Source organism: Mirounga leonina, unplaced genomic scaffold (assembly GCF_011800145.1).
Source record: "Mirounga leonina isolate KUSES-001 unplaced genomic scaffold, KU_Mleo_1.0 Mir_174, whole genome shotgun sequence".
Lineage (NCBI taxonomy): Eukaryota > Metazoa > Chordata > Mammalia > Carnivora > Phocidae > Mirounga > Mirounga leonina.
Genome location: NW_023270451.1, coordinates 20097831 through 20114044, shown reverse-complemented (window position 1 = coordinate 20114044; position 16214 = coordinate 20097831). Strand labels below are relative to the sequence as shown.

General features: G+C 36.2%; 1 protein-coding gene across 6 annotated transcripts in view; it reads right to left on the bottom strand.

Annotated features, from left to right (window-relative positions):
* The window catches only part of ANKIB1 (ankyrin repeat and IBR domain containing 1), a 146933-nt gene that overhangs the window by 62502 nt on the left and 68217 nt on the right, over positions 1–16214 (bottom strand). For 4 of the 6 annotated variants that reach the window (XM_035020536.1, XM_035020534.1, XM_035020535.1 and 1 more), the window contains exons 4-5: positions 9660–9842; positions 1224–1274 (exon numbers count right to left, since the gene is read on the bottom strand). In XM_035020536.1, coding sequence (XP_034876427.1) covers positions 1224–1274; positions 9660–9842 — 234 coding nt within the window. The remainder of the gene's footprint in view (positions 1–1223; positions 1275–9659; positions 9843–16214) is intronic. The other 2 variants (XM_035020538.1, XM_035020539.1) reach the window with 1 other exon arrangement.

Here is a 16214-nt window from a genome sequence, read left to right as displayed (position 1 = left end):
AGTCTTTTATAAGCTAGAAAGTGGAATGCCAAGGCTCATGCAACCTTATTATTCTAAAATAAAGGCACCATACTATAATGACAAACCATCTTACTTTACAATTTTAAAAATTTGGGTAATACAAAAAATAATTCGAAATAAAAACCTGTAATACCACCATTGAGCAATAATCATGACTAAAGTTCTCAAGTATTTTTATCCAGTCTTTGCTTTTTACAAACCAATTATATATGTAAATATATATGTTCATTGAGTTTTGTTTTTTTTTTTTTTAAAGATTTTATTTATTTATTTGACAGAGACAGAGACAGCAAGAGCAGGAACACAAGCAGAGGGAGTGGGAGAGGGAGAAGCAGACTCCCCGCTGAGCAGGGAGCCCGATGTGGGGCTCGATCCCAGGACCCTGGGATCATGACCTGAGCGGAAGGCAGACGTCTAACGACTGAGCCACCCAGGCGCCCTGTTCATTGAGTTTAACCACTGAACCACCAAACATTTACATTTATTAAGATCTAATTTGGATTATTAGTGGCATTATATGATACTTCTTAATTAACCTGGGGAAATGTGACTATGCCATACTATTCAGAGTTCTTATCGTAAACATATTATCTCTCTTTATTCATGTGTTCATTAATGCTCTTTATATAGGTACTATAAATATAGTTTTCTTTATATAGGTACTATATCGTCTCAAGTTTTTTATTCTTTTGTTATCTTTTATCTTTGTTTGCTTTTAACAGAAAACATATAAAGAATATAAATTACAAGTGTTTCACTACTCAGAAACAATTACTGTTAACATTTTGGTCATACTTGTTTCAAGTCCTTTTTAAAACAAAATGAAACAAAAGAAGCAAAATTTTATACAGTAGTCTCCCCTCCACCCTCATCCATTAGGGAATGTGTGTCCCAATACTTCCCACCATGGATCCCAGAAACCATGGATAGTACTGAACCCTATATATGTATACTGTTGTTCCCTATACATACATACTTACGATAAAGTTTAATTTATAAATTAGGCACAGTAAGAGATTAACAATAATAAAACAGAACAATTATAATACACTGTAATTGTTGTACGAATATAGTTTCTCTCAAAATATCTTATGGACTGTGCTCACCCTTCTTGTGAAGTGAGATGATAAGATGCCTGTGTGATGAGATCAAGTGAGGTGAATAACATAGGCATTATGATATAGTGTTAGGCTACTACTGACCTTCTGAGGATATGTCAGAAGGAAGATCATTTGCTTCTGGATTGCAGTTGGCTGCAGGTAACAGACCGAGGGGACAAGGGGGAGGATTATGTAAAAGCTAAAATAATCCATGACATGTTTTCCCCATTACATTTCCCTAAGTCTCCCCATCCTTGCCTATGGAAATCACTATCATGAATTTGATGTATGGTTGTCATAACATTATAGCATAACATTATATATATTTAGACAATTTCCTTTTATTTTTACTCAATATTGTGTTATTAACATTGATGAATTATCTATTTCAATTCTTTTAAACAGTTGTTAACCAGCTTACTACAGTAAGCATAGACTAAAGGACAAAGACGAAAGCTTAAAAAACAGTAGAAATTCCCAAGAATTGAGGATGTCCTCTTGCAGCACGGATCACAGTCTCCAGAGAACTCTGGGCAATTAGCAAACCTCATCCATTTTAGCTGATTTACAGATATTTTAGAATAAGATACTGTATTTCTTGCTTCATTTTTGGGGGGGTATCGTGGAAACCATTTCACCAATTTTGTTTTTTTTAAGATTTATTTGAGAGAGAAAGAGACTGCACACGTAGGGGAAGGGGCAGAAGGAGAGGGAGAGAGGCAGAGCAGACTCCCCACTGAATGGGGAGCCCAATGGGGAAGGGAGGGGGCTTGATCTCATACCCCTGAGATTATGACCTGAGCCAAAACCAAGAGTTGGAGGCTTAACCGACTGAGCCACTCAGGCGCCCTCCTTTCACCAATTCTTATTTAACCACTTATGAATAGGATTCTATTCAATAGGGATAATTTTTCTCAGTTGATCTGACAAATTTCCTGACCTTTATAATCCCCAAATTACCATGTACAGTTTGCTTTTCAGCTAATTTATGAACCACACTTTCCCTTGCAAAAATCTAAGAAATCCTTTTATGGTTAAATTTATAGTACTCACTCCAGTATAGAACTTACATACTATGTAGAACATTACTTCTAAAAAATGTGTTCCAAGTTCAGACTTGGGATTCCAGGTACCTCTCCTGCCTCAGCAATGAGAATAGGTATTTCTTGATATTCCTAGTGGTGGCAATTGTATATTTCCTGGTATTATTTCCTAAATATTCTTTTTATTTTTTAAGTTTTTATTTGAATTATAGTTGACATAGAGTGTAATATTAGTTTCAGGTGTACAATGCAGTGATTCAACACTTCCTTATAATACCCGGTCTAAATGCTCTTTTTTAGATTAGCTATCATTCTACTTTATTTATGTGAGCCAAATGAGATTTGATTCTAGATAGGTTAAAAAAGAGATCGTATAAAGCAATCTACATAGATTTAAGTTTAAAAAAATTCAGTTTTAAATTTAGGTTACAATGGAAGAAAAATAGTTCTTGAAGGAGAAAGACATATTGCCTTCATGAACACATAACATATTCACTCCGAAATCTCTGCAACAGAACTGTAATTAGGTCATGTGAAGCATTTCAATACATTGCTCAGTCCCAAGTGGGCACTAGCCCTCTCTTCTGTAAGAAGGATTAAAATGAAGGTGCCTTTCTCTTTCTTGTTGCAAAGATAAACTGCTTCTATTTTCAGATTAAACACAATCTAGCAATAACCTTCAAAGCAGTCAGTACTGATACATAGAAAGAAAACGGAAACTAATTTAAAAAGGTAAGAGCAAATAAAAGTACCTCTTTTGCATCCGTGCATACTTCTGCTACCAAAATACCACTGAAAAAATATCACTGAAAAAATGTGAAAGATCCCAATATAAAAACTGTACCTCTTTGACTATCATGTATAAAGTGATAGCATCTTCAAAAACTTTCAGAAAAGACTATGACAAAGTATTTATGAAAGAAGAATTTGTTTTTATTTCTTTCCACAATGAAAACAGCTTTCCCCAATTATATAGGTAAAACATACTTATTGTTAAAAAACGAAAAACAGGTACTCATTTACCCAAATGTATTAGTAATTGCTTTAATTTTAGAAGATGTGAAAGGCACTTGGAACAAAGAGAATTATTTCCAATTCCTCCTAATATCAATCTCTCATTAGCTGATCCATGAGCTTAGCCTGGAAGAGAAAGTCTTAGGATTCTCAGACCTTTCCCCTTCTTTCAGTTTCCTCTCTTCTTACTCAGCTGCTCTCCCCTGGACTTAAGGCCTGGTCCACCCTGATCTGTACTTTGATCTAAGAGGAAGGCAGCTGCTCTCGCACAGTAGGCTAGACCTGCACACCAGGGAAGCCAGCTAAGGCCATGTCCACCATATGCGTTCCCTGTCAGAAAAAGAGCCTGAGTTTTCCTGAGTTATAAACTGGGAGAGGAACTGGGAGGCGGGAATTCTTTCGATGGCTTTCAGAGCAACATATTGTTTGTCTTCCCTTCATTTACCCACATACAGTCACACAGTCTACTCCTACAGAGCCTGACCCCAACTAGGTCCAACACTCACTAGTTTCTCTGTTCTGTCTGTAAAGGTTTATGTAAATTAAATACACTCTTCCCAGCCATCACTCCAACACATCACCTTGTTTTTATTTCCTTATAGCAGTTACCACTCTCACAAATTGTATTTACTTTTTAACCTTATTTATGTGCGTCTATATCGATGCTAGAACATAAGCACCTAGAGGGCAGGGGCTTATTTTTGTTCTTCACTGTATCCTCAAGCTCCTAAAACAGTGTCTGGCAGAGCAGTCAGTCACTCAAGAGTTTTGTTCAGTGATGGGATGAAGAAATAGATTTTATCCATTTATAAACTAATCTGAAGGAAAGAATTAAAATGTATCAAGAAGAAATTATAGAGATATAATATTATACAGTGTCCAGATCATTAACTGAATTGAGAAACTTAATTAAAATAGACACCTCGGGAATATGAATCTTTTAAACTACCTAATTATGTAGTTTAATACAATTACATAGCAGGCCATGTAAAACTATTAGCATAGGCAGGATAATCCAAAAGTTGATTAGGGTCAAAGCAGAAGGTATAAAATGAATTTTAAAGAAAGCATTGTTTTTTGGTATTATTTTTTTAAATTGTTATGAAACACACATTACTTAAAAATAACAATTTTAGGGGTGCCTAGGTGGCTGAGTCATTTAAGCATCTGCCTTCGGCTCAGGTCATGAGCTCAGGGTCCTGGGATAGAGCCCCATGTTGGGCTCCCTGCTCAGCGGGGAGTCTGCTTCTCCCTCCCCCTCTGCTTCCCCACCCCCACTTGTGCTTTCCCTCTCTCTCTCTCTCAAATAAATAACATTTTTTTAAAAAAAAACCCTATTTTATTTATTTTTTAAAGATTTTATTTATTTATTTAATTGACAGAGAGAGAGAGAGACAGCATGAGAGAGAACACAAGCAGGGGGAGTGGGAGAGGGAGAAGCAGGCTTCCCGGTAATCAGGGAGCCCGATGCGGGGCTCCATCCCAGGACCCCGGGATCATGACCTGAGCCGAAGGCAGTCACTTAACCAACTGAGCCACCCAGGCGCCCCCAAAAAACCCAATTTTATTTTATTTTATTAAGATTTTATTTATTTATTTTATATTATAAAATAATATTATATTTTATATAATATTATAATTTTAATATAAATATATAATATTTTATATTATAAAATAATAATATATTATTTTATATTATATTTATTTATAATATATTAAGATTTTATTTTATTTATTTATTTGACAGAGAGCCAAGCAGGGAGCCCGATGCGGGGCTCGATCCCAGGACCCTGGGATCATGACCTGAGCCGAAGGCAGACGCTTAACCATCTGAGTCACCGAGGCGCCCCCCAAAAAACCCAATTTTAAAATGTACAATTCAGTTCAACAGTGTTGTACAACCACCATATGTATCTAATTCCCAAACATTCTTACCATCCCAAAATAAAACTCCATACCCATTAAGGAGTCACTCCCTAGTCATTCCTCCTCCCTGACACTGGCAAACACTAGTGTGCTTTCTGTCTCTATGGATTTACCTAGTCTGGATATTTCATATAAATGGAGTTACTTAACATGTGACCTTTTTGTCTGCCTTCTTTTACATAGCACAATGTTTCTGAGATTGACCCATATTGTAGCATGTGTTAGTACTTCTTTCCTTTTTATGACTGAGTAATATACCACTGTATATGTATACCACACACTATTTATCCAGTCATTTGTTGATAGAGATTTGGGTTGTCTTCAACTTTTGGTTATTATGAATAGTGCTGCTATAAACATTTGTGTATAAGTAGTTACAAAAGTATTGTTTTTTACATTTTGAAATAATAGACTAAAATAATCTAATATGGATTAAAACAAAACTATAAAACTAGAAAAAATATAGGGGCATATATTATAATATTAACATGAAAAAAAATTCAGAAGCCATAGAGAAAGAAAAATTTACATCTGTGAATATCCTAAGTGAAAAATGTAGGATACAGAAAAATACACAAAGTTTTCTTGGAAAGCATTAAGAAAACACAATCCATAGGGAAAAAAGCAAATAAATAATCAATTCACAGAATAATCAAATAAATAAATTCAAATAGGTACCATTTGTCTAAACTAGCAAAAAATAAAAACAATGATAATATCTAATGCTAGCAGAAATGTGAGGAAATTCTTTAATATTCTTAATATTTATATTCTTAATATTCTTTAATATCTTAATATTTAATATTCTTTAATAAGCTACTAGAAGAAAATAAATTGATATAATCTTTTAGGACAGTTTAACAGCATCTTAAATGTATATATTTCAAGATCCATCAAACCAATTTCTACACATTTATAGAGAATATACTTTTAAAGTGTGTATACACATCCATTAACAATAATGATGATCATGATTATAATAGCATACATTTAGATAACACACATAATGACCCAGGTACTGTTCTAAGTATTTACATATATTAACTCATTTAAGGATCACTACAACTCTGTACAAAGTAGGGACCATTATAATCTCCATTTTAAGGAAGAAGAAACTGAAGCAGAGAGACTGAATAAACTACTCAAGGTCATATAATAAGTCAGTCATGGGGGTAAGATATGAATCCAGTCAGTGTGGCTTTAGATCCATGTTTTAAACCAGAATAATCACACAACTGGATAAAGATATGTATGTAACAAGTAGATATTCACTTTAGCCTTGTTTTTAATAATAAAAAATATCTAAATTCGTCAGTAAATGGCTAAAATATGTAGATCACATGTTCTGACTTAGGAAAGATGTTAATGATATATTGTTAAGTTGAAAAACTATTTTAGAGTTGGTGAGGATGTGGAGAAAAAGGAAGCCTCGTGCACTGTTTGTAGGAATGTAAATTGGTGCAGCCACTGTGGAAAACAGTATGGAGGTTCCTCAAAAAATTAAAAATAGAAATACCATATGACCCAGTAATTCCACTACTGGGTATTTACCTAAAGAACTCAAAAACACTAATTTGAAAAGATATATGTACCCCTATATTTACTACAGCATTACTTACAATAGCCAAGATATGGAAGCAACCCAAGTGCCCACTGATAGATGAATGGGTAAAGATGTGGTGTACATATACATACCTGATGGAATATTACTCAGCTGTAAAAAAGGATGAGCTCTTGCAATTTATAACAACTTTGATGGATCTAGAGGGTATTACGCTAAGTGAAATAAGTCTGACAGAGAAAGACAAATATCATGATTTCACTTATATGTGGAATCTAAAAAAAAGCCCAAATGAATAAACAAACAAAAAGCAGAAAAATACCCATAAATACAGAGAACTAATGGTTGCCAGAGGGAGGGATGTTGGGGGGGCGGTGGGCAAAATGGGTGAAGGGGAGTGGGAGGAATAGGCTTCCAGTTGTGGAATGAATAAGTCACAGGAATAAAAGGTACAGTATAGGGAATCAAGTCAATGGTATTATAATAGCATTGTATGGTGACATGGTAGCAATTTATGGTGACCATATATTTGTAGTGAGCACAGCCTAATACATAAACTTGTTGAATCACTATTTTGTAGAACTGAAACTAATGTAACACTGTGTGTCAACTATACTTCAATTAAAAAAAATTTAAAAATAGTTTAGCAGAACTCAATATACTATATGACCTTACTTTTGCATTCAAAATTCTATATCACATATGTTTGCTTAAGTCTGGTAGCACACACAAGAAACTGTTACCACTGTGGGGGTAGAGTCAGAAAGGAGGAAATTTTTTATATTTTTTTAGCAATAAATGCTCATTATAACTTTTAAGAAATGCATGCAAATAGAAAAAATAATAATGGTAAAAAAATTATCCATAACCATGATTACCATTTTGGTATACTTCAATTTTCTCTCAATACATACTAGTCTTATCAAACTATTCTGTAACTTCTTTTTAACTCAATAGTTTATTATAGTTATATTAAGTTCATTTAGATCTTCAATCAATTGAAAACGAATACTATTATTTTCTGATTTACTTATGTTAAGATAGTATCTTTGATAAAAAAGCCTGAATATAGTCACAAATGTCTTTCAATTTAATCACATCACATTATTTCTAGAATATTATTGATCAAATGTTGTCTTCTGACTAAATTATTATATTATTACAGTAATAGTTTTTATGTCTGACTCAAGATGATGGATTATGAAAAGGTAGGCAGTATAGCAAATAGAGAAGTCAGAAGAATCAGGTTTAGCTCACTTTGATCCTGGCACATTATTCAACTATTTTCTGATTTATCTTCCTCACTTAAAAAAAGAAGGGAGCATAACTGTTATTGACTGTTACTGTGTAGATTCAACAACCATGTGAAAGTGCTTAGGACATCTGCCTCCCTTTCTATGTGTACTTAATCTGAATAAGCATTCCCATAAAATAACCTAACCTAAGAAACACAAAGGGTAAAGAAATATAAATTTCTGAATTCCAAGAAACTCAGTTCCTTTAACAATCTGGAATACATAAGTTCAAAAACTGTTGGGAATTCTTGGGGAAAAAACCCAAACAATACAATTATTTTTCTGAACACATAGAAACAATAGTTAGTATAAGTCCTTTTAGAATCAAGTTGGCATTGAACATGGAGGAACCAGAATAATTTGGGGAGGAAAACATTTATTGTGTCTTATAATTTACTTAATACTTCTATGGATGTCCACTGTGTCAGACACTGAAAATACTCTGTTGATTAAGGCAGTTATGATTCTGGCCCTCATGGAGTTGATAGTCTAATAGGAAAGAAAAGTAAAAAATGAATAAATACATAAAATAATTATAGCATGTGTTAAGTGTTATAAAAAATAGACAGGGTATTATGGTAAAGAATAATAGAAGGAGAGGGACCTATTTGTGAAAGAATAGTCCAAGATTGCCTCTCTGAAGAACTACTGAGCCAGCCAAGAGAAAAACTGGGAGAAGATTTCTGATATAGGAAACAGCAAATGCAAAAGCCTCAGTGTACTCTACGTATTATAATCAGAGCAAAATGAGCTGGGGAGAAAGATCTGAGATGATGTTGGGAGAGGTAGGTAGTGGTGAGACCATATAAGGTCTTGTATCTGAGCAAACAGTTTGCATTTTATTCTAAGTACAATGAAAAGTCACTGAGTAATTTAAGTGATTTATATGATCTAATTTAAGTTTAAAAATGTCTCTCTGGCTTATGTGTACAAAATGGATTCTAAGGGGACCAAAACAGAAAGAAGGAGGCCAGTTAGGAAACTCAGATGGAGAGGGCCTTGGAAGGTAGGAGTAGAGACCAGGAAGAGTAAATGGATCTAGATTATACTTCTGGAGGTAAAACTGACAAGATTCCCAGATTGTCTGGACATAAGAAGTGAGGAATCAAGAAAGCTTGACCATTTATGCTTGAGCAACTCAGTACGGAGGTACTATTTATTGAAACAAGAAAGACCCAAAGGAAACCAAAGAACAATGTCCCAGAAGCTAAGGGAACAATGTTTCGCACACATCAGCCTCTCTATTGAAATGTAAGTAAACAGGGATGCCTCGGTGGCACTTAAGCGTCCAACTCTTGGTTTCGGCTCAGGTCAGATCTCAGGGTCGTGAGATTGAGCCCTGTGTAGGGTGCCACGCTCAGCGCGGAGTCTACTTCAATTTCTCTCTCCCTCTGCCCCTCCCCCTACCCTGTGCACGGGGTTCTCTCTCAAATAATTAAAAATAAATAAATAAATAAGTAAACATATTTACATATGTTAGAGGACAGTTACCATTTCTAGGTTTTCTACCTGTATTTTCATATCATGGCTATGTAGATGACAGGGTGTTAATTAAGCACACTGCAAAGACCACATGAATTGGATTCTAAAGTAGAAAAATAAAATTTAACATGAAAGCCATATAATAAGATTAGTACTTATGAAAAGAAAAAAATCCATATAATTTTTTTATTAAAAAAAAAAACAAATAAAACCTTACCTCTCGTTTGTCTAATGCAGCATATTCAGCTTCTATTTCTTCAGCTTCAGGATCTCGTGAGAATACCATTTGTGATTCTAGATTGAGAGCCAAATCTTTATGGTGTTGCTTTTCAGCACAATCACAAGGAGTGTCTTTATTTTCATTCTCAGCAAACAAGTCTCCTCCATGTTTTACTAAAAGCTAAAAAAGATTTTTTCAAAAATTTGCAACCACAGATTTAAACAAGTTATTTCATGCCACATATTTGAAAAAATTAACAATATAATGAAACACAACAAAAACATAAAAGTAAGTACTTGCAATGACAAAAATTATTTAGATACCAGTGGCTTTTGATTTTAAGACGGCAAGTCTTGTTTATTAGGATGATTTCCTTTGGTTAAAAACAATAACAACAAAAGCCAATTTATTACTTTAAAAAGAAATACTTAAACATTCTGTCCAATCAAAAAAATAAAGTTTTACTTAAAAATAAAAACATTTTATGGTTACTCAATGCTTTAGATTTTATAAATTTCCATAAATTTTCTTAAACAAGAACACTGCTGATACTGTTACTTTTACCACTAATGCCTGAATGCCTGACATGGCAGACAAAAGTTTTCATTTGTATCCTCATTATCCAGTCCAACACTGAACTGAAATTAGGATGAGCAAATCACTGAAGCAAAACTGTTTCCAACATTCCTCAAAATAAGTGATGAGAATAAGCACTAATAACCAAGCTGGGAAGACACTATATCAAACAATCTTTCAATTTTTATTTATTTATTTATTTTAAGATTTTATTTATTTGACAGAGAGAGAGACAGCAAGAGAGGGAACACAAGCAGAGGGAGTGGGAGAGGGAGAAGCAGGCTTCCTGCTGAGCAGGGAGCCTGATGCGGGGCTCGATCCCAGGACTCTGGGATCATGACCTGAGCCAAAGGCAGACGCTCAACGACTGAGCCACCCAGGTGTCCCAATCTTTCAATTTTTAAAGGTGGGATTTTGCCCAAAGAAATCTCACCTTAAAAATACATGAAAGAAAAAAAAAATACATGAAAGAGTAAAAACAAAACAAAACAAAACATGGAAGAGTGACTTGACTTGTTTACTACTGAGGTTTCTGATGGTTTTGCAAAATTTAATATGTTGTTACTAAAGGCTGTCGGTTCAAATTTCCCCATTATGTCTGCAGAGACATTAGGAAGGACATAAATGCCATGAGGACCATAATCTAGGACATAATCTACCTTAAAGAATATCCTGACAATTAGTCATGGAGCTGATTCTTTTATACAATTCAGTCATGACCATAATAACATAGTAACAGCCACCATTTATTGTCTTCTAAGTTCCAAGCACTATGTTAAGTATTTCAAATACACACACTTATTTATAAACAACCCCAGGGACATTATGATGTCTCAGAAAAGTTAAGTAACTTAACCAAAGCTACCCACCTATTAAGCAGAAGAACTGGGATTCACACCCAAGTTGGACCAATTTCTTATAACCGTAACTGGATATTGTACCGCCACACAGAATAGGCTGATCACATAAATTAAAATAGGTCAAATGTATCCTGGGTCCACGGTAAAGTTCTACTCAGATCTTACTTATGATCTAAATATGAATAGCTTTAGTTTTCATTTATTATGGCATCAAATAAAAAGGTAGTTTTCTTCCATATAATTTTATCTCCCCTCCCTCCAATAAACATAGAGATCTTCTTACAAAGTTCCTTTATTGCTTTTGGAATTGGAATCCTTACGATTCCTCTGTAGTCATCCCAAGAGGCCTGATGAAATAAGGGACTTCTATCAATGTCGGGGCTGAGAGCCATGGGCTAATTTGACAAGCCCAATGGATATGACTTTAGCTTCTTGCTTGAGGCTGAGAGTATACCTCAGAGCTAAAACGGTTAAAAAAAATTTTTTTTAATTGTAAAAGCAAGCATAGAAACAAATCAAGAAGAATATGGCTAATGGCCACAAAGTGCAAAATATTTACTCTTCACACCTGGCCCTTTACAAAAAACAAACTTGCTAGGCATAGCTCTAAGCAGTCACTGTTGCAGCCACATTCTAGAGCCTGAGGGCAAGGTCATATTAGATGCTATTTACCACCCAGAACCTCTCTAGTCAAAGTCTGGGGATCAGTAGTACTACCTGGGAGTTTGTTAGAAATGCTGAATCTCAGGGGCGCCTGGGTGGCTCAGTTGGTTAAGCGACTGCCTTCGGCTCAGGTCATGATCCTGGAGTCCCTGGATCGAGTCCTGCATCGGGCTCCCTGCTCGGCGGGGAGTCTGCTTCTCCCTCTGACACTCCCCCCTCTCATGTGTTCTTTCTCATTCTCTCTCTCTCAAATAAATGGATAAAATCTTTAAAAAAAAAAAGAAATGCTGAATCTCAGCATAACCACCCAAACCCCTCCCACTCTAGGCCTCTGAATCCGAATCTGATTCTGATGTTCAAGAGATTCTTATGCACATGAAAATTTGAGGGGTCAGTCAGTTAAGCGTCTGCCTGTGGCTCAGGTTGTGATCTCAGAGTCCTGGGATCGAGCCCCGTGTTGGGCTCCCTGCTCAGCGGGGAGTCTGCTTCTCCCTCTCCCTCTGCCCCTCCCCCTGCTCTCTCTTGCACGCGCATTCTCTCTCTCTCAAATAAAGGAATAAAATCTTTAAAAAAAAAAATCTTGATAAGCAGTGACCCTAGACTACTACCTATGTTGCTGTTGAAATGGATATATTTATATGACCTAACATACTGAGGTACTGGGGACTTGTAGAAAGTCCACAGACTTACCATACCTTTAGCAGAGTCTATTACTGTTTTTAGCCTTTCTGCTTGCTCCACAGCTTAGCCAATCCTAACAGAATTAACTATTTGCTTCTGACTACTATGGAATTAGGAGAGCCAACTTCATTTTCTGGTTCTTTATTCAGAGTAGCAGAAAATGATTTCTGAAATGCACACTGGGAAAGCTTTCAAAGCCATGATTTGATTTACTTTACAACAGATATTACCACAGAAGAGATTCTAAATATTAGCGAAGAAGATAAATCATCTTTAACTTAATGCCCCAGTCTTTAACAAAAGGAAAGACAACAAAATTTAAGAGGTTGTGCCATTCTGGAATATTGGTAAGGGGAACCTTCTTAAAAGGATATGCTGGAGTATAGACTGCATTCTTTGGCGTTTAAAAAAAATGGGTGTGTGAAGAGGGTATGTGTGAGAAGTCCTTGTTGAGAGTCACCGTTGAACATACTTGGAACTTGGGTGAGATTTCTTGACTTCATTGATAATCTGTCTTTGAAAGGGGTCCTCAAATGACTGGAGTGGAGGTGAAGTGACTACAAAGACCTGTATCTCATTGCTGCAACTGGCACCTGGAGAGAAACTCGTAACTGGTGATGAAATGCACGGTCCACGTTTGCAGCATTTGTTTCGGCAAGGAAAATCAGCATTGTGTACCTCTGGTACAGAAGCTAGCTAAACGGCAGTAGAGCTTGACACTGGAGCAGTACTTAAAAAAAGGGCTTCAGCTTACTGACATTTGGGGCATGAAGTTGGGAACACCAATAAGTGAAAGATGTATTAGGTAGGGATATTAGTGAACTGGATGCTGCAAAAGTCAGGGGTTTTGCTTTGATATAATAAGGGAGTTATATCTGGTTCTGAAGAGAGAGTTTTTAAATGCTTCAACCAAAACATTCTAACTATCATTTTCCTCACTCTTAAAGCAAGGAGAACTGAATATTCAAATGTGATTTTTAGCCTCTCTGGCACACTCGGTGGTACATAAAATGTTCTACCTTAAAAGAAACATCCAATTATCACTATCTCAACACATCTGTTCATTTATTTTGCCTTCCTTTCTGTTTCCAATCTCAGAGAAAGAGGGGTAGGACAGCCCCTAGTACATAAGACAAATCCCTTCCACCCCTTTGATCCATAATCTAAAGAGCTGGGACTCTGGACAAATCAATTAACTTCTTTAAGTCTCAATTTACACAGGTCCATCTGTAAAATGAGGCTTATATAATCCTGAGAAAAGATGTTACAAAACAAGATGACTGCTGAAGTCTGTTCTAGTTGAAAATTACCATTTCATCATCTCTATTTCCTGTGTGACCTCGAGCACTCCATTACCCCTCTATCTCCACTCTCTGACTTTCTAAGGGCTCCTGGTACAGGCGTTCTTTATCTTAATTCTGTTATCCTTCCAGTTACTTTCCTAATATTTTCCTTTCTTTCTCAGCCACATTTTTCAAATTAGTGACAGACACCCACTGTCTCTCTACTTCCTTAGCAAAAGACTCAATTACTCCCAGCAGTCTGACGTCTACCCTGACCATTTCACTAAAACAGTATTTCTGAAAATCATTAGTACTCTCAAATTCAACAGCCTCTCTTAGTGTTCTATTTGCTTTACCTCTTTGCAGCATGTCACATGACTGATTACCTCCTCCCCTTGAAATCTTCTCTTGGCATCCCTGACAGTATTATCTCAGTTCTCTTCTCTGCTTTTTCTATTTGCTTTATAGGCCACTTCTTTTCACTCGCTTTAAACACAGGCATTCTCCAAATGGGTGCTGTGACTTTAATTCTAATTTTTCTATAATCTAAAATATTTTCCTTGGATTTCTCATCTCTGCCTTATCTTGTTTTTAGTTACCAACTCCATGCAGAAGACACTCAATTCTAAATCTATATTCTTTACTCCCAAACAACTAGTATTAATTTTCAATAGCCTGAACACCATTTCATGTAGCTCATCTAAGACCTCAATCTCCATCCTTCTACATGAAAACTCAATACTGTCTCCCTTCCTTTCAACTAATTCCTTTACCTCATCTTACTTTTTAAATGTCTGTTAATTGTCAGGAGGCTTTAAAGTGACCCAGGTTCAAAACCATGCTCATTCTACTTAAAAATAATTTATTTTACCTTAAGTACAAACAACGATAGCAGATTGTTATAGAAAATGTGGAAAACCAATGAGAGAACAATTATATCACGCAAAGACAGCCTCCATTTTTTTTTTTAAATGCACACATTTTACTTTTTTAAGTAAGCTCTAAGCCTAATGAGGGGCTTGAACTCATGATCCTGAGATCAAGAGTCACGTGCTCTGTGCTCTATCTGCTCTGTGCTCTACCGACTGAAACAGCCAGGTGCCCTTAAAGCCTCCATCATTTTTTTTTTAAAGATTTTATTTATTTATTTGACAGAGAGAGACACAGCAAGAGAGTGAACACAAGCAGGGGGAGCGGGAGAGGGAGAAGGGCTTCCTGCGGAGCAGGGAGCGTGATGCAGGGCTCGATCCCAGGACCCTGGGATCATGACCTGAGCGGAAGGCAGACGCTTAACGACTGAGCCACCTAGGCGCCCCAAAGCCTCCATCATTTTTAATCCTCAGTCTCCCCCGCTTTCTTGTATCAATTGACCAAGTCACCAAATGCTACCAGGTCCTCACAATATCCCTTGCATCTGCCTTACTCTTTCTGTTTCCAGTACTACCACACAAATCGAGGCTCTTTATCAGTTCCTACCAGAACCAGTGCAATAATCTAATGCCTATCACTCCCTCTACTATGTTGGTTTTCAACCTTGGCTGCCCACTGGAATCATCTGAAGTTTCAAACACTAATGTCTGAGCTCCAACCTTAGAAATTCCAATTTTATTGATCTGAGATATGGTTTACACTACGGGATTTTTTTTTTGTATGTGCAGCCATGTTTACAACCACTATTCCAGCACTGTGTAAGAATCATCCGGGTAGCCTGATAGTCATATTGGGGGGAACCAGGGTGGGGATTAGATATATGTACTTTTTTATAAAAAGTGTTATGATTCCATTGTAGGTGTCCCACTGACTATGCTCTAAGCCAGGGCTTCTCAAATCTTAATGTGAATATGAATCACCATGGAATCTTATTAAACTACAGATTCAGGGGGTGCCTGGGTGGCTCAGAGGTTAAGCATCCAACTAGATTTTGGATCTGGTCATGATCGCAGAGTCCTGGGATTGAGCCCCACATGAGGCTCCCTGCTCAGTGGGTAGTCTGCTTCTCCCTCTCTCTCTACTCCTCCCCCTGCTCTCTCTCTCCAAAATAAATAAATAAAATCTTAAAAAAACAAAACTACAGATTCAGATTCATTTGGTCTGGGATGAGGCCTGAGATTGGGCATTTCCAAGAAGTTTCTAAATAATGGATGCCAATGCCAGTCTGAGGGCCATCCTTTGTGTAGCAAGGCTTCAAGAAACAGTTTTACAAGTACCCCATTCAAATCTATTGTACATAACAACCATTAGGCTAATCTTGCTATATTTGCTTTCATAATAGTACTTCTTTAATCAAAAATATTCAGTGGCTCAATATGCTATAAACAAATTCTAAATTCTTGACTTTGACATTTAGTATTTTCTACTTGGTATGGTCTCTATCTTCATTTTAAGTCATCTTTCTTATCATTCTTCTGCAAAATACTTTAACCTGCATATGTCTGAGACCTAGGACAGTGCTTCTCAAATTCTGACACGTAAACAAATAACCAGAAGGA